We start from the raw sequence: 18,332 nt of genomic DNA, 5'->3' as shown, positions 1-18,332 counted from the left end.
GTAAATGTATGTGGTTTTTATGATGTGAACGGGCAAGAAGGTTTGAGACATCATCCTGCAAAAATAAACATTTTTATGAAATTGGAGGAACTAATGTGAATCAGTTTCCTTTTAAGTGCTTTGTAGGTAATCCAAAGCTGGTGTGTTATATTTCTGATTTACATTAGGATATTTTGCCTTTTTAAAGCAGGATTTATATGCTCTGTACTACTTTAGCGTAAAAGTAAGCTTCGAGTTCCTGTTAATTTAGTAATTTAGGCTGTCTAAATGCTTTATTTTACAGTGTGATAACTGATGTCTTGTTAGACTGATTCATGAATAGCACTTTTTTCGTTGAAAAATGTAAGTTTTAAGAGTTAAAGTGTGTACATTGAAAGCAGTTGTGGTGAGAAATAAGACCGATAACTTCAATGTCTTCAGCAGTTTTAACTTTCAATGCAAACACTCTTCGTATTTTCATATGCTGTTAATACAGTTCAAATGGTTTAGCCTGGTCTTCAGTTCTGGTTTAGTAATCGTTGCACATGCAGTATGAGGATGGCACAAACACAGAGGATGGCCCTCACACATTTTAAGCATAGTTAAGGACAGATATTGGTCATTTATGCAGGACATTTTTTTTTATTCGTGCATTATTATGTTTATTAGTGCGATGCCCAGAAACTGTGCAGTTAATGTGATACAAATTGTGAAACGCTGACAGTCTTGCCATTTTTTTGTGTGTGCATATAGTGCTCTATGTAGGGTAATTAAAGCCCATAACAGTTGTTTTTAGGTTAAAAAACAGACTTTAATATGAAACTGTTTTAATAAATCATGGATCAACTTTACACCACAAAATTACCAAAACAGACCATGGATAATAAGGAAAGTCAAAAGGTGCAAGCAGGACGTATTCCTAAAGTCATGTGGAAAAAAAAAGATAAAAAGCTACTTTAATTTTGTTATCCTCAAGCATAAATGATCATTTGTTGCAATTTCTTTATACTCCTTAATACAATAATTGTTTAATAATTTCGAAATTTGAAGCAAAAAGAGAATAGTCTGACTTTAGTTTTGTGAAACTATACTACATTAACATCAAAAATGAAACATTGTGAACTTGCATACTACAGTTGATTACAGCAGAGATTACTGCTTTTGAAGTTTTAAATCTAGATATTTTTCTCACAAAAATGCATCGATTCGCTTCAGGAGACCTTTATTCACCCCCAGAGCCATGTGGGACACTTTTTATGATGGATGGGTGTGCTTAATTGGACGACTATTGAGAAATAACACCCATTCACTGCCATTATAAAGCTTAGAGGAGCAAAGACATTTTTTGTATAACTGATTGTATTCGTCTGAAAGAAGAAAGTCATATACACATAGGATGCCTTGAGGGTGAGTAAATCATGGGCTAATTTTATTTTTTGGGTAAACTATCGCTTTAAGTGGGTTCTAGTTTAAAGCACCACGTATGGATTTGTAAAGAAACATAATATTGTCTATGATATTATATATACTTAAAGGTTTTTAGAAGTAGCGGAAATCATAAACGCTTTAAAACTTTACCTGTAACCTACCTATATATTTTTGAAACCTTTATTTCTTAAGCGTAACCAATGGCTGTTTTCCTAAGGACACATGATCTGCACGTATGTAGCTATTCCACAAAACCACAAGATGGCGCCAAAAACTAAAGCTCCATGTGGAGAAGCGGGAAAATATCAAAAACATGTACAGATTATTGAATACATCTACTCAATCTTTTGAGACACCCATCAGTTTATCTCCAGTAAGCACACTATACAAATACACACGTAAAAACTAAACACACTAAATATAACCATGAGAGTCACAACCCTTACCTCCACAATTTACTTCCATTCTGTTCACAAGGCAAATAGTCATTTCATCTATCACACAGCCTTGAAACATGACACACAGTTTCTCCTACTTAGCACATGGTACCATAAAAGAAAAAATAATTTAGTTTTTATATGACACTCTTTTCAGTTTCTTTACTCCTTAAATGTTTTTGGACACAACTCTATTGTTAATAAACGAAATAGGCCTGTTTTTCACTTAAAAGCCCAAATAACAATATTGTAATAAATGGCTATAACTTGCTTGGGGAATGTTATATGTAAACAATATTTTATTTGGAAGTGTAAAACACCCAGATACAAATTTCTAAAGAAAAATATCCAAACTTTAGGAGTTTCTGTTTGAGTACGCAGTAAAAAAAATACACCCAATTGTTGCTTGCGTTTTTCTTAAAATTCTGTAATTTCATTCATTCTTAGAGAAAACAAAAAGAAAATTTAGACTTTCAATCAGTAAAACTTAAACTTTAAGTTCTCCTGTTTATAATGATATATGGCACTTGATGCTGACTGCTAGAATAGGTCTGAAAAACAAAGAAAAGTGCAGGTGTCTCAGGTGCCCCAAAAATGATCTAGGCTTTGATCCAACATGGCTTTCTGAAGCATCTAATAGACTTTCTATCAGTCGGTTTATGATATACCATTAAGATTTGATCAACTTTCAAAAATGATGCATCAAGAAATGGAAACTCCCCATCATTACACTACATATTGCATTTAATAAAACCACAAAAACTATTCATATACATACATAAAAAGTTTGTAGTTTCTCCTGTGAGCCCTTGAAAACTATAAAAATGATGTCGAAATATCTCTGATAAAACAGAAGTTTACTGGAGAGGTGGTTTCCTCAAAAAACCCCATCGTAAGTATTGCTAAATCCAGTGTGAAAGAAGAACCCATTGCAATACCTTGTGTTTATAATAGCAATCATTTTCATACAGAAAATAATTTTTAGTAAGAATCAATCTTGCCATATATAACAATACTGGATTTGGAGAGTTCCTGTCTTCACTACGATCTAAATAAAACCTCAAAGTCTCCAAACCTGTTCATGTGGGATGGTTGTACATAAGCTAACCACATCCAAAGAAAACTAAATAGGTATTTGGTCATTAAGGTATTTGTACCGACAATAAAAGATTTATAAAGTAGCTTGTGTTTTGTAAATTCAATCTAATATTAACCACTAAAGGACGCAAATATACATCAACAAACTCAGATAAAGGTTCTGTCAACAAATGTATTCACCTCAACAATTCCTGTTATGATTATGAACTTTGGGATGAATGTATAAAATGGATAGTCATAATTATAAACTAATTTGAATAAATCAATTATTTATAATTTGTAATAAAATCATGTATAACAATTTATAATTAAATCTTTAATAATTTAATCTTTAATCATTTATAATAAAAAAAGTAGCAATAAATACATTAAAGGGGGGGTGAAATGCTAATTTTCACTCAATATCCTGTTAATCTTGAGTACCTATAGAGTAGTACTGCATCCTTCATAACTCCAAAAAGTCTTTAGTTTTATTATATTCATAAGAGAAAGATAGTCTGTACCGATTTTTCCCGGAAAAACACAACCGACTGGAGGCGTGACGTGTGGGCGGAGCTAAAGAATCACGAGCGCCAGTAGGCTTTTGCGTTGAGAGCGTTTGGAAGCTGTGACACCGTGAGGAAAACACCAACCAAAACAAACCATGGCTAACAGTCAGATTCAACGTATATTTATGATCCAGAATCAGATCCCGAGGCTGAAACTGAACGAGAGCAGCAGCAGCAACGACTCGCTCCGAGCGGGGCTCGAACCCGGGTCTCCGGTATGGGAGGGGACGCACTAAAAAGGAGGCAGAGATATTTGAAGCAGTTTTACTCAACGCCTGCGGTTCCAACACACGATCGTGACCCTTTTTCGTTGGGAATGCATCATCCTTAAGAAATAAACGATACGCAAATCCGTCGTCAAACTGGGCCTTGTTTGTAAAACAAGCATCTTCGAAATGCAGGGAACAAACAAAAACACTTGCACAACTCCGTTGATGCTCTGTAAAAATAAACTCCACCCACTGGTCCCTTAATGCTGTTTTTTTTTTGGTAATTTGTGCAGGGTTGTCTTGCCCTGGCAACCAAAAACACTCTTCTTTTGTGACATTTCGCGACACTCTCGCTCTGATCAGGCTGTGCTCAGCCTCTCAGTGCTCTGCTATACGGGAGCGCGCGCTCTTCCGGCAGACGTGCCCTAGCACCCATATAAGGAAATTCCGCTCCATCTAACGTCACACAGAGCCATACTCGAAAAAAACTTTACAAAACTTGTGACAAACCGGAAGGAGTTGTTTAGCATGGGAATCCAACTCTTTTACAGTGTAAAAAACTCAGTATGCATGAAATAGCATTTCACCCCCCCTTTAAAGATAAAAAGAGTCACTCTAAAATGGTTTGGCCAAGGAGGATGAAGCACTTGAAACTAAGAAAGTGGTATTTCATGATGCAATTGACCCTTTGCATCATGTAAAGGGTCAATTTTCATGATGCATGTCCGACAAGCCGTGCCGCTCTCAGGCCACACATTATTATGTTCAAACGCAGTAAAAAATACATCGCAGAGCAAAGAAGACACTGACACTGCACCGACAGACAAGACAGAGCAGGTTACTTCTGGTAATAAATTAATTCAAACAACAAATACTGTTTTGTGGCTGTCGTGACAGATCGCTGTAGCACCTCAGTTCAAGCTCCACATAAAAAGATAATCTCTTCCTCTTTACTAGTCATAGCACGAAATAAACATGAATGAACATCAGAAGGTATCTTGTTTGACATCAGTTGAATGACGTCTATACACATGATTTTTCAAGTCAAGTCCACCAACGTTAATTAACTCTCTTGTCTGGTTTGTTTGTCAGAAAAAAACATTTGGCATTTAATTGATCAGATCACCTGAACCAAAACATAAAATGAGGAGAGCTTATGCAATTTCTTTGCTTTGCTCTTATGCATTATGCAGCAGAACAAAGAAACATAGTTCCACTTTAGACAGTCTTCAGTATTTACACATAAAAAAAGAGAACTATTTTCCTTTGCTTAGATTTCACATTAACACCATAATGCAATGCACGCTACTGTCAAACAGAAAAGGAGGGAGGAGGAGAACAAGATTATAACCAATACCACTCCAAACTATTCAAAATTATTTAACTTGAAAGCTTCTAATCACCCTGCATTTTTCTGCGGAATTTATTAACTTTTTTGTACTTTAACAGCACTCTTCAAGAAAAGTTAGAGCAGGCTGTATTTTCTGAGGAGGCTCAAGTCTTTTAACGTCTGCAACACTATGCTGTGGATGTTTTATGAGTCTGTGGTGTCTAGTGTCCTTTTCTATGCTGTAGTCTTTTGGGGAATTAGTATGAAGGTGGCGGACAGAAATAAACTGAACAAATTAATTAGGAGGGCTGGCTCTATACTTGACATGGAGCTGGACCCTGTTCATGTTGTGGCTGACAGAAGGGTGCTGTCAAAACTTAATTCAATCATGGACAATACTTCTCACCCACTACATAGTGTGCTGGCCCATCAGTGGAGCACATTCAGCCAGAGACTGATCACTGTCAAGTGTTCCACTGAACGCTTCAGAAGATCCTTTATACCTGTGGCCATTAGGCTGTATAACTCCTCTCTATAAGTGCTTGGACATTTATGAGCAATGGATGTTCAATTTCTCTTGTGCAATGCAAATTTCAATTTATGTGCAATAAGGGATTTTCATGTGCAATACAATTTATTATTATTATTATTGCTTATTTATGAATACTAGATTAGTGTGCAATATATATAACTTATATAATTATTATTAATTTATATATATATTCTTGTTTTTTTTTTTTTTTTTTTTTTGAGAGCAATTGTAACATGGAAAGCAATTTCCCCCCTGGGATTAATAAAGTTCTTTGACTTGACTTGACTTGACTTGACTTAATAAACAAATTCAACAATGATAACTTGCATAATGTTCAGCTGGATTAGCTCTAACAAAATACTTCCCGCATTTTTTTAATGAATGAATGAATATATTTCAATCAGGACCACTTCTGTCAATTATATTTATGACAATTATAATGCATAGTTAGTGTTGGCGGTATGGTTATGTTCAGGGCAACACTCCATACGCCTGTCCATGCAACCATGCTTGGACAGAGCGGGGAGAGCAGCAAGACAAACCCCCCTGGGGTACAGAACATTTACATTTACATTTACATTTAATCATTTAGCAGACGCTTTTATCCAAAGCGACTTACAAATGAGAACAATAGAAGCAGTCAGGTCAACAAGAGAACAACAACAGTATACAAGTGCCATGACAAGTCTCAGTAAGTCTAGTATAGAACGCATAGCCAGGTTTTTTTTTTAAATGAAAAGACAAGAAAAGGAAAAGTGCTGGTGTTAGTTGGTTAAGTGCAGGCGAAAAATTTGATGCGAGCGGCTACTGGTAGCCAGTGTAACCTGATGAGGAGAGGAGTAACGTGAGTTTTTTTTGGCTCATTGAAGACAACCCTCGCTGCTGCATTCTGGATAGTCCAGTCTGGAGAGAACAAGAGCTTGGACAAGAAGTTGGGTTGCTTGCCCTGACAGGAAGGGTCTAATCTTCCTAATGTTGTATAAGGCAAACCTGCAGGACCGGGTCGTTGTAGCAATGTGGTCAGTGAAGCTTAACTGATGATCCATCACAACTCCTAGGTTTCTGGCTGTCCTCGAAGGAGTTATGGTTGACGAGCCCAGCTGTATAGAAAAGTTGTGATGAATCAATGGGTTAGCTGGAACCACCAGTAGTTCTGTCTTCGTAAGGTTAAGCTGAAGGTGATGGTCATTCATCCAGCTAGAAATGTCACTCAGACAGGCCGAAATGTGAGCAGCAAAGTGGTGTGACTTTGAAACATCACCCCTCCAAGACACACTGAAGGATCTGTCAGAGAGGTAGGACTTAACCCACAGGAGAGCAGTTCCAGAGATGCCCATCTTTCTGAGGGTGGACAGGAGAATCTGGTGATTTACAGTGTCAAAAGCAGCAGACAGGTCCAGTAAGATGAGTACCGAGGATTTTGAAGCTGCTCTTGCTTGTCGCAGGGCTTCAGTAACAGAGAGCAGAGCAGTCTCAGTTGAGTGGCCACTTTTGAAGCCAGATTGGTTGCTGTCCAGGAGGTTGTTCTGTCCAAGGAACATAGAAAGCTGGTTGAACACAGCTCGCTCAAGTGTCTTTGCAATGAATGGAAGAAGGGATACCGGTCTGTAGTTTTCAAGAAGCGCTGGATTTAGAGATGGTTTCTTGAGCAGTGGGATCACACGAGCCTGCTTGAATGCTAAGGGAAATGTTCCAGTGAAGAGAGGAGTTGATAATGTGAGTAAGCGAAGGTATGACTAAAGAAGAGATCGCTTGAAGGAGGTGAGTGGGGATGGGATCAAGTGGACAAGTAGTAGGATGATTGGACAGGAGAATTTTGGAGACATCCATCTCTGAGAGTGGGGAGAAGGAGGATAAAGAGTGTGCGTTGTTCATTGTGAAGTTGTCCTCAGTCTGCGCTGTGGAGAATTGGTCACTGATGGATCTTGTCTTATTTGTGAAGAAAACTGCAAAGTCATCCGCTGTAAGAGTCGATGGAGGAAGTGGAGGCGGCAGATTAAGAAGAGAAGAGAAAGTCTTGAAGAGTGTCCGAGCATCACTGCAGCTGTTAATTTTGTTGTGGTAGTAGGATGTTTTAGCAGTGAAGACATTTGCAGAGAAGGAAGAGAGGAGAGATTGAGACACACTGAGGTCAGTAGAGTTTTTTGATTTCTGCCATTTCCTCTCTGCAGCCCTGAGTTTAGAGCGATGTTCACGGAGAACCTCGGACAGCCAGGGGGCAGATGGGGCAGTGCGTGCTGGTCTAGACAACAGTGGGCAAAAGTTGTCCAAGCAATATGTTAAAGGGGAGCAAAGAGTGTCCGTGGCACTGTTCGTGTCCAGAACAGAAAACGGAGAGAGTGGAGGAAGTGAGGATGAAACCACAGCAGATAGGCGAGATGGAGAGAGCGAGTGTAGGTTCCGTCGAAAGGTGACCTGCGTTGGAGTGTGCTAGGTTAGCAGTAATGAGGAAGTGGTCAGAGGTGTGCAGTGGAGCAACTGAAGAGGTGTCCACAGAGCAACAGCGCGTGTAGATGAGGTCCAGTTGGTTGCCTGATTTGTGAGTCGCTGTAGTAGACACTAGCTTGAGATCAAATGAGGTGAGCAGAGTTTTGAGGTCAGCAGCCTGGGGTTTATCTAGGTGGATGTTGAAGTCACCAAGCAGTACCAGAGGAGTACCATCTTCAGGAAAGTTTGATAGCAGCACATCCAACTCCTCCAAGAAGTTTCCCAGTTGACCTGGGGGACGATAAATGACCACAAAGTGGATTTTAACAGGGTGGGTTACAGTAATGGCATGCGATTCAAATGAACCAGTACCTGTAGGTGATGGCTGAAGATCAAATTTCCATTCTTTGGATACAAGCAGACCCGTACCTCCACCCCTCCCAGTGATACAAGGAGTGTGGGAAAAAGTGAAATTAGTGGAGAGGGCTGCAGGGGTGGCAGTATCTTCAGGTTTGATCCAAGTCTCTGTCAGTGCCATGAGAACAGAATTATAAGCATATAATTACAATTCACAATTATGTGAGTTGTAAACAAAATGTGAGCGACTGCTTCCAATGAAGAGACTGTAAGAAAAAACAAGTTAGATCGTGTTACTGGTTCAGTTGGTGGAGTTGGGGTTGGAGGAGGGAGTTAATTGCAAGCAGCAATGCGATGGAAGAGACACTGAAGAATGGGAATTTAAACAGACCGCAGGTGATAGGTGTCAAGACAGGTGCATCTCAATAAGTTAGAAGTTCATTTATTTCAGTAATTCAACTCAAATTGTGAAACTTGTGTATTAAATAAATACAGTGCACACAGACTGAAGTAGATTAAGTCTTTGTTCGTGTAATTGTGATGATTTTGGCTCACATTTAACAAAAACCCACCGATTCACTTGGTGAAGGTATTTGAAGGTATTTTTGGTGCAAAACAACTGAGCACCTGCAACAGTGGAATTTGTAGTTGTAGAGGATAGTCCCACATGTGTATCAGTCAATTTGAAGTCACAGGATAGGATTCATGCACCTGCATTGAAGGAATCGAAAAGAAGAAACTGTTGTGTTGTGTGGGAAAGCAAAACATCTACAAGTGCGCAAATTTTGTCTTTTTGTCTTCAAATTTATTGGTACACATGTGGGACTATCCTCTACAACTACACTGTTATTAATTCCACTGTTACAGGCGCTTAGCCTAGTTGTTTTTTACCAAAAAAACAACTTTTATTACCCCACTCTGATAGAAACTAATCACTATATAGCTAATTAGTTAGGAAAAAATAATCTTTCACTTATTTAAGGCATAAAATGTTCTTCACCTGATTAGTTTCAGTTTAACTTTTCATAAGATAACGTAACTCTGCCATAGCAACACCCAACTGAATCACTTGCATTGTATGCACTTTATTTTTCATTAATGGTATTAATTTTGTAGTTGTCGATTACTCTTATCTATCTTTTTTTAATAACATTTATTTTATTACACTAGTGTCTTATTTGTGTTGAGCAAGGAACCACACAGAAGTCAGTGTTCATTAATTGATAATCTGCCTCATACAATGAAGTATATTTGAAATATTACTATGTTGTTGGTGTTTACAGCTGAAAACTGCAGTGAACTGTGAAAAAAAAAACAGGTAAAAAATGTTTTTGTTTTGCCAAAATGTTGGTAGTGTCAAGTTTTTCCAATAACCCTGGGTTGTGCAATTAATATGCCTAAATCCATAAAAGAACTGTGGAAACTCCTCAGAGATACATGAAGCAACCTATCTACAAGATATAAATTGAAAAGGAAATAAACAACCTTAAAAACAATTTATTTTGTCAAACATCTAAAGTGCTAAAGAAATTAACATAGTACTTTCATATTATATTGTATTGAGCATATCCCACTGCACCACAGCTCAGACACATAAGGTCTGTGGTATTTTTTAATGGTTTTTACATGTTTGTGACCTTTCTAAAACCATTCAAAACCACTCATTTGAAACAAAATTACCTGTATCTGATTGAGAAATTGTGGTGTGCATTATGAATACTCAATGTGGGTGACAAACGGAACAAAAAAAAAGTCTGTGGAAACAAACACAAGAGAGGAAGTGCTATCGCAACATGCAAGTGTAAGGACAACACTGAAAGAGAAAAAATGGCAGGAGTAAACATGAGCTGAAGAAACTAAACGTCACATGATTGAACAAGTCAGAACTTTGTTCTCCTGTTCTTAACAGAATTCAAATTAGTCTGTGATAATGATGATGAGAGTTCATGTGTGTGCTGTATGTGTGTGTAATTCAGTAAACCTGAAAAAATGTGGGCCTGTGTGTAGTGTCGTCAGAGTGCTCTTTCCTGGAGGGCGTTCAATCACTTGACAGATACCGGCTATACAGTACATAGATTTCTCAGTTTGTCAGCAAGGTACAGGGAAGGAGAGGAAGAGAAATACAGTCAGTGTCCATAGACAAACAAATCCTGCTTCAAGGAGACTACAGGACAGGTATGTATGCATTTTAAGTATGATTGCTAGTAAAACTAACTGTATAATGTTGCCTAATGTTTTTTTATTTTTTACATATGACACTAATTAAAAATCCATGTATCCAAAAGTGCACCGCTGATGCTTTAAGCACAGTAGATGAAAAGAACATCTAGCTTTTATTCATACAACATTTATGTTATTTGAATTGAAGAGAACATTTTTGTCTCAAACTGTGTATGTTACAGTAATGCTTTTCTGCCCGTCTTCAAACTATGCAAATTCACTGTAATGGTATGCCATCAAACCTGTTTCTCTCTAAAAAACAAACCAGATTTAAAAACATAATTAAGACAGACAAATACAAACAAGTTCATTACTTTAAGGCAAGTTAAGCGGGGCTTGTAGGGGTTTAGTTAACTTCATTTTAATATCGTATGACTATATGCAAATTACAGCCCATATCGTATCCTGCAGTTTAGTGTTCCTGTCCTACAAGAAGTTTAATATCAAAAGAATAAAAGGTCTTGCAAAAGTAACATTTTTGCTCTTTCATTGACTGACTGTGCAACCACAGCAGTTCTATAGATATTAGTAACAACATTTCCAATAACCCTACAGATTTAAACAATGTTTTTAAAGAATTTTATTAAGCACTTTGCACATCCAAAGTGAATGAAGATCTTAACCAAATGTAAGCTTTTGTCTCCTCTGTCGACCTATATCTTAAGAGAATAGATTTAACTTAGATAACCACCAGGGGAGGATGGCTTACCCCTTGAATTCTATAAGAAATTTAGAGATTTGCTTACACCATTTTTCGTGGATGTTTTGGACCAATTCAGAGAGGATAAATGCTTCCCAAATACATTTTCTAATGTAATCATTTCAGCTATTTATAGAAAAGGTAAAGACCCTTTACAATGTACTCACTTCTTAATACAGATTAAAATAGTAACTAAAGTGATTGCTAATAAAACAAAAGTTGATACCTGTAAGACTCTGCCACACCCCTCTAAAACTGCTCATTCAGACTCGCCCCCACATGTCTATGTCACTATGTTGAAATATTTGCGTAATGCAGCCCAAATGTTCACACAACGAAAGAAGGCGTGGTTTCAGTAACCACAGTTAGTGTTGAAGCAGTCATGACAAAAAAACATCAACCGCGGACTTGGCAACACTGGTTCAGGTGGAGCGGCATTTACTACACAGAGCCATAGTCCACCGACAAGCTACACAAAATCGCTTTCAAAATCGAGAAAAGAATCGCCTCTGATTTTGAAATTGATTTTGTGTAGATTGTCAGTGAACTACAGCTCTGTGTAGTAAAGGCCAACCAGTTTTGCCAAGTCTGCGGTTGTTTTTCATGTCCGTGGGTCGAAGCGACCCCAATACAAATAACGTGATATTTAGCCCCTAAAATGCTAATTTTACCAAGGGAACCCCACCAAAAAATATATATATTTTATCGCCCGGAACGAAACACGATTGGGCTAGTTTTGAGAAGTAATTGGGCAGGTATTTTTTTAAAAACCTGGCAATCCTGATCTGAACGAACTTGCTGGAGATATACTAGGTACTAATCACAGGAGTGCCTTTACTGACAAGATGCACATGAAAATCGCATTAGATTTTTTGCACAGCCCTAATGCCCTTATGACAAATAAACCCCCACCTGAACTAGAACTGAATCTAAAGTCAGATGGGAGCATGATCTAGGCATTAGCATAGAAGTCCGGAGTGAATATACAAGAAAGGAATCACATCTTGTTTGAATTCTAGGTACAGACTAGTGTACTGCAATGAAGTGGAAATCTGATATGGTCATTCCAAATAAGTCTGTGGTCATCTGAGGTTAATAATTGTATACCTTCAGAAATGCTAACATACTGTTTAAGAAATAAAGGTAAAACATTTTACAGAGTTTGGTAACCCTTCCTTGTTTATATGGATAATTTGAATTAAATGGATTTCTCAGTATTTTAGAAGAGCAACACACTACCATTTCAGTATCTTCTCCATTGCTCTCATTCCAACAGATGCACTGGGAGTGGCCCAGATATTCTGTTTTGACGTGTTTAACCGTTTGAAAATTATCACTGTGGTTTATGTAACTGCCATGTTGGTGTCTTTATTTTGCAGTCTGTCACATAGCCTTATGCATGGCGGGTGAGTCTAGACTATTTTTTTTCAATCTCAGATCTATTTTTCCCATTAGTTCTCACTTGGCTTTTCTTTTTAGTTATGTATGTGTTTATTTTGTTATTAATATTTTAGTACCATTTATCCAGTTTTAAATGAAGTATTAGTTTTAACATTTAATCAATCCCAACTCATTCAAAGCTAATGATGAATACTATCTAGCATCTTACGAGTAAGAGTAGTTGAAATAAACCTTTATACAAAATATCACTTGATTTGCTTTTATTCCAGCACATTGTTAAACTCTGCTCTCTTGTTCCAGGCAGCAGCTTTGAGGCCGAGTTCCTACAGAGTCACAATGCGTACCGCAGACAGCATGGAGCCCCGCCCCTCACCATAAACAAAAACCTGTGCCGCTCTGCACAGGCATGGGCGGAGCATCTGCTGTCAATCAGGAGCCTCGAACACAGCAACAAGGACTACGGAGAAAATCTGTATTATGCTTACAGTTCAGCTACCAAAAAACTCACAGGTTAGCTTTCAGCTCGAAAACAACAGAAGAGGCAAATCATGGATAAACGCTATATCAGTTATTTGATCAGGGACAGTCAAATCCAGTTAGACCGCTCTGGTCAGAGTTGAATACATTAGAATTAGAAGCCTTGCAGGCATTATGCAGAGTGTCAGAACTTTGCAACTTCAAGACATTAAACTGGAGATATGAAGCATTTGTGTTCTTATAAACGTCATTTGTATTGCACACTGTCAACTCATTTCTTTTAGAAACAATAACATACCTTATGTCTCCACTTTCTACAGGACGCGAGGCAGTGGAAAGCTGGTACAGTGAAATTAAAGATTACAATTTCAGCAGGCCTGGGTTTTCCTCCAAAACAGGTTAATGCACCGGAAAACACTCTGGGCTAAATGTTGCACTAGTCACTTTTACATCACTGACTCCTGTCGGTTTCTCCAGGTCACTTCACACAGGTGGTGTGGAAAGACACTGATGAGGTGGGGGTTGGACTGGCCACTGATGGGAAAACAACTTTTGTTGTGGGTCAGTACCTCCCAGCTGGAAACGTCAATACTGCAGGTTATTTTGAAAAAAATGTCCTACCGGCGGGCACCAAAGTAGACTCAAAGTCCACTGGTACAAGTGAGTAAACTTTCTAGTGGAATATATATATATATATACTTTTTTTTTCCTTTTCAGATGTTTTTATTCAACTTTCTTATGATTATTTTTAAGCAAATCATTACTAAATTATTAAGAAAAATGATAGAGAGTAGTTCTAATTGAAGATATGGAATAGTGAATATTGTAAAAGATTGTATTGTAAAAGAGGTGTTGAGCATTATAGTATAGGAAAAAATTTTATATGCTGTATCTGGCAACATTCAGCTGACAAAGTGGAACAAGTGCATGGTGCATCAGGCATTCATTCGAAGCAAGCACCTTCAGTGCCTCGTGGTACTGAAATATCAGCACCTCGGGGCCAAGGAGGACATCATGTGGGAAGCAGCTTAAAGGGTAAATTGAGTTAATGTTATTTGTTTCATGTAAATACTTTATTATAATAAATAAATGGACATTAAATGTATTTCTTTCAGCACTTTTTCAGGTTGGGTCATCTTGTTTATTCAAATGCAAACTTGGACTGTGTTTAAAAACTCACCATTCATCACAAGTATCTGTCTAGGCTTAATGCAAATAAAATATGATAGTCCATTCTTTGGACTGATGCTTTATGGCCTCTGAAATGGAGCATGTGTGCCCCGATACATTTAAAAGAAAAACAAATAATTGAGAATTGTCTTTATTCTTTCAGTCAGCATGGGATGTGCTTTGTGCACATCAAATAACTCTTTATGTTTGTCTGTAGCAGATAGCAGCTTTGAGGCTGAATTCCTGCAGACTCACAATGCGTATCGCAGACAGCATGGAGCCCCTCCCCTCACCATAAACAAAAACCTGTGCCGCTCCTCACAGGAGTGGGCCGAACACCTGCTGTCAATCAGGAAACTCGTGCATAGTAGTGGGGAGTATGGAGAGAATGTGTATTACTCTTGGAGCTCAGCTGGCAAAAAACTCACAGGTCAGAGTTTAGTAGCGATTATATCTGTAACAATTGCTTATGTTTCACTTGCTCACTTTTAGCCAGGCATCTTAGATGTAAAGTCTTTACATAAATTCCAGATCTTGGGGATCAACACATGATCTTGTCTGCATTTTTTTTAACATTGCATGTTTGTCATTTACACAGGACGTGAGGCAGTGGAAAGCTGGTACAGTGAAATTAGAGACTACAACTTCAGCAGGCCTGGCTTCACCTCCAAAACAGGTGAATCCATCTGTAAACACTCAATGGTGGTTAGACATTGGCTCTAGTCTCTAGTCTGACACCTGTCGGTTTCTCCAGGTCACTTCACACAGGTGGTGTGGAAAGACACTAAAGAGGTGGGGGTTGGACTGGCCACTGATGGGAAAACAACTTTTGTTGTGGGTCAGTACCTCCCAGGAGGAAATATCAGCAATGCTGGATATTTTGAAAGAAATGTTCTGCCAGCAGGCTCCAAAGCAGACTTCAAATCCACCCCATCTGGTGAGTCTGGTATGACTACGTGTGCATGGATATAATACTGATTAAACTGAAAGTGTGACCATATATAAACACACACACACACACACACACACACACACACACACACATATATATATATATATATATATATATATATATATATATATAATAAGACACTTACTGTACAATATACAATATTCACAGTTTTATACATTTTTATTTGATGTTCAGCTGACAGTGTTGGACAAGCACTTTCTGCTCTCAGCATCATGTCAAACCAATTGCCCTCATCATCTCACAGTTCTGGACCAGCAACACGTAAGAGTCAGTGTCCACAGAGCAGCAGTTTAGAAGGTGAGCACTCAAAACTGAGACCATGAAAGCTTATTTCGACCATGTTAGAAAAAAACACGCTTTGATAAATCAGCATTATGATGCATTTGCACCCATTTAACATCAACATAATGGCAGAATAATTTTTTTTTTTTTAAAGACATTTTAATTCCTTATTCAGATAATTTTAGTGATTTTAAAGTGCCCCTATTATGCCATTTTTAAAGTGTATACACTTGCTGAAAAGTGAATTTGATGGCCACCTGGTGGCTGGCTGCAGTACAGGTCATAAACCCCACCCTCTCCATGAATGGGACGTGGGTCAAAATGAAAAAAGTAATTACACTTCCAATAAAATTTGGATGGATGGTCGAAAGATGGTTTTGGTCATTAAAGGTAATTGTTATCATGCTAGTAATTTGATGCTATAAAAACGGGGTGTGTCGTTACGGTTGATTGGGTCTGGGGCAGTTTGGGCAAGAGTTTGATACCGCGGCTCCACCCATAGACAGGCTCCACCTCATGACACTACTGCACAGACTCTGGCTCCAAATGATGTTATTTACTCAAGATGGCATAATGAAATGGCATAATAGGGGCACTTTAATTAGTGTAGTAGTTACTAGTAATTAGTTTGAGAAGTTCATCTCCCAAAAAGACTACTTTTTGGAAACAGCACCATTTGATGTATAGGCAGTATGTGCACAAAATGATTTGAAAGTATGTTAAAAGTGAAGCATTCCACCGACGTGCCTCTTCAGGATTTACAACTCTTTCTTTTCCTGTGATGAAGGTGAGAACTTGTCCCAGTTTCGTCAGTCTCTTCTTGAAGCACAAAATAATTACAGACGGCAACATGGAGCACGGCCTCTGTCACTGTGCCCCATCCTCAGTAAAGAGGCTCAGGATTGGGCAGCACACCTGATTAGCATTAACACCCTAAATAGCAGCAGCAAAGGTTATGGAGAGACTATGTCATACAAATGGACATCCACCATGGTGCCTCCCACAGGTAAATTGGTTATTAATTATTATTTAAGGAACTGTAGAACACTATATTATAACTTAAAACTGATTCTTTTTGAACTGCAGGAAAAGAGGTTGCTGAATCATGGTACAAGGAAAATAAGAAGTACAACTTTGCAGCACCTGGCTTTCAGAAGGGAACTGGTAGACTAATTTTGCACTCATATCAGTTAAAGAGTTAAAACAGTTAAATCTATTAAATAAAATAGGAAATATTAAGCGCATATGTAAGAAATGTTTTACATATGTACATATCAAAGTCAATACAATCAAAGTACAATCAAAGTCTTATCACAAACCCTAACTGAAAATGTAACATGTGCACAGGTAACTTCACCCAGATGATCTGGGGGTCTACAGAGCAGGTCGGGGTTGGCCTGGCATCAGATGGAAAGGGCAAATTCATCACTGTGGCCTTTTACAAACCTACTGGCAACATCACTAACCCTGGCTACTTCCAGGATAACGTCAAACCTGCTGGGAGGTGAACTGTTGAACAAGAAAAATTATTCAGTCAGTTATACAGTCTCATGCGTTTTATCAATCTATATATAAATATTTTTAATGATCAAAGATATTAATTGTATGTTAACAGAAAGTCAATCATCTGAATATATGTGACCCTGACCACAAAACCAGTCTTAAGTGTACATTTTTTCGAAATTGAGATTTATCTGAAAGCTGAATAAATAAGCTTTCTGTTGATGTATGGTTTGTAGGATCGGATAATGTTTTGCCAAGATACAACTATTTGAAAATCTGGAATCTGGATCTGATGGTGCAAAAAAATCAAAATATTGAGAAAATCACCTTTAAAGTTGTCCAAATGAAGTTCTTAGCAATGCATATTACTAATCAAAAATAAAGTTTTGATATATTTATGGTAGGAAATGTACAAAATATCTTCATGGAACATGATCTTTAGTTAATATCCTAATGATTTTTGGCATAAAAGAAAAATCGATAAGTTTGATCCAGAATTTGTTTCTTTTTTTTTTTGGCTATTTCTAAAAATATACCCCAGAGACTTAAGACTGGTTTTGTGGTCCAGGGGCCAAAGGTTTTACCTTTGACAATATGCATGGTTTTTTTTTCTTCTTCTTCTTTTTTTTGCTTGGTTCTGGTACTTTTATGTTCTCATTTTTATGTTCTTAATTCTGAGGTGGTATTAATTCCTTCATTGTGATAAGAGATGGTGACTTGTATAAAATGATGATGAATCCTAATAAAATATCAAAATGTTTTTGACTAAATAAAACATATGCATGCAAATATATACATGTAGTTATTTATCTTAATTCTGTGGTGTGACTGGTAAACACAACTTCTATATTAGTGACACAATATTTATTTTTATAAAAAAAAAAACATTTGAATATTTCATCTCATACGTCAACTTTCATCAGATAAATAAAGCTACTGAATTTCTCGTATTTCTTTAATTCACTTATAAATATGCATATGCATCTAGATGTGAACACTAACCTTGCACAGCCACAAAGATCTTGGGTGAGAATGCAAACCTGAAATGGCAAGGTGTCATGTTGCATGAACATCTCATCACATTGTGTTGCTGGCGAAACATAAGATGCTCTTATCTTTATTTTTACATGCCCTCCTTAATGAATACTCACCCTAAATAAAATAAAGGTCAAAATCTTGTTTGATAAACTGAAATGTATATACCTTTGCTGGGGTTGAGGTTTTGTGGAAATAAAGTGTTAAACCGTTACAAATTTAACCC

General features: G+C 37.6%; 1 protein-coding gene across 3 annotated transcripts; it reads left to right on the top strand.

Annotated features, from left to right (window-relative positions):
* The first annotated feature begins 9,956 nt into the window (after positions 1–9,956).
* LOC113075622 (uncharacterized) lies at positions 9,957–17,324 on the top strand. Of its 3 annotated transcripts, none has more exons than XM_026248318.1 (13): positions 9,957–10,520; positions 12,645–12,671; positions 12,967–13,176; positions 13,464–13,541; positions 13,621–13,797; positions 14,050–14,178; positions 14,531–14,743; positions 14,912–14,989; positions 15,068–15,250; positions 15,461–15,583; positions 16,356–16,574; positions 16,655–16,732; positions 16,916–17,076. In XM_026248318.1, exons 2-13 carry the CDS (start codon positions 12,665–12,667, stop codon positions 17,074–17,076), a joined length of 1,656 nt encoding a protein of 551 aa, XP_026104103.1. In that variant the 5' UTR covers positions 9,957–10,520; positions 12,645–12,664. The 3 variants fall into 3 exon arrangements, with proteins under 3 accessions (XP_026104103.1, XP_026104096.1, XP_026104089.1); XM_026248311.1 differs by having other exon boundaries at positions 9,961–10,520; positions 13,621–13,803; positions 14,534–14,743; XM_026248304.1 differs by having other exon boundaries at positions 9,962–10,520; positions 13,621–13,803; positions 16,916–17,324.
* The last annotated feature ends 1,008 nt before the right edge of the window (positions 17,325–18,332 follow it).

The sequence above is a fragment of the Carassius auratus genome, chromosome 5, assembly GCF_003368295.1.
Source record: "Carassius auratus strain Wakin chromosome 5, ASM336829v1, whole genome shotgun sequence".
NCBI lineage: Eukaryota > Metazoa > Chordata > Actinopteri > Cypriniformes > Cyprinidae > Carassius > Carassius auratus.
The sequence above is the reverse complement of the archived record's forward strand: the minus strand, read 5'-3'. Positions and strand labels throughout refer to the sequence as shown.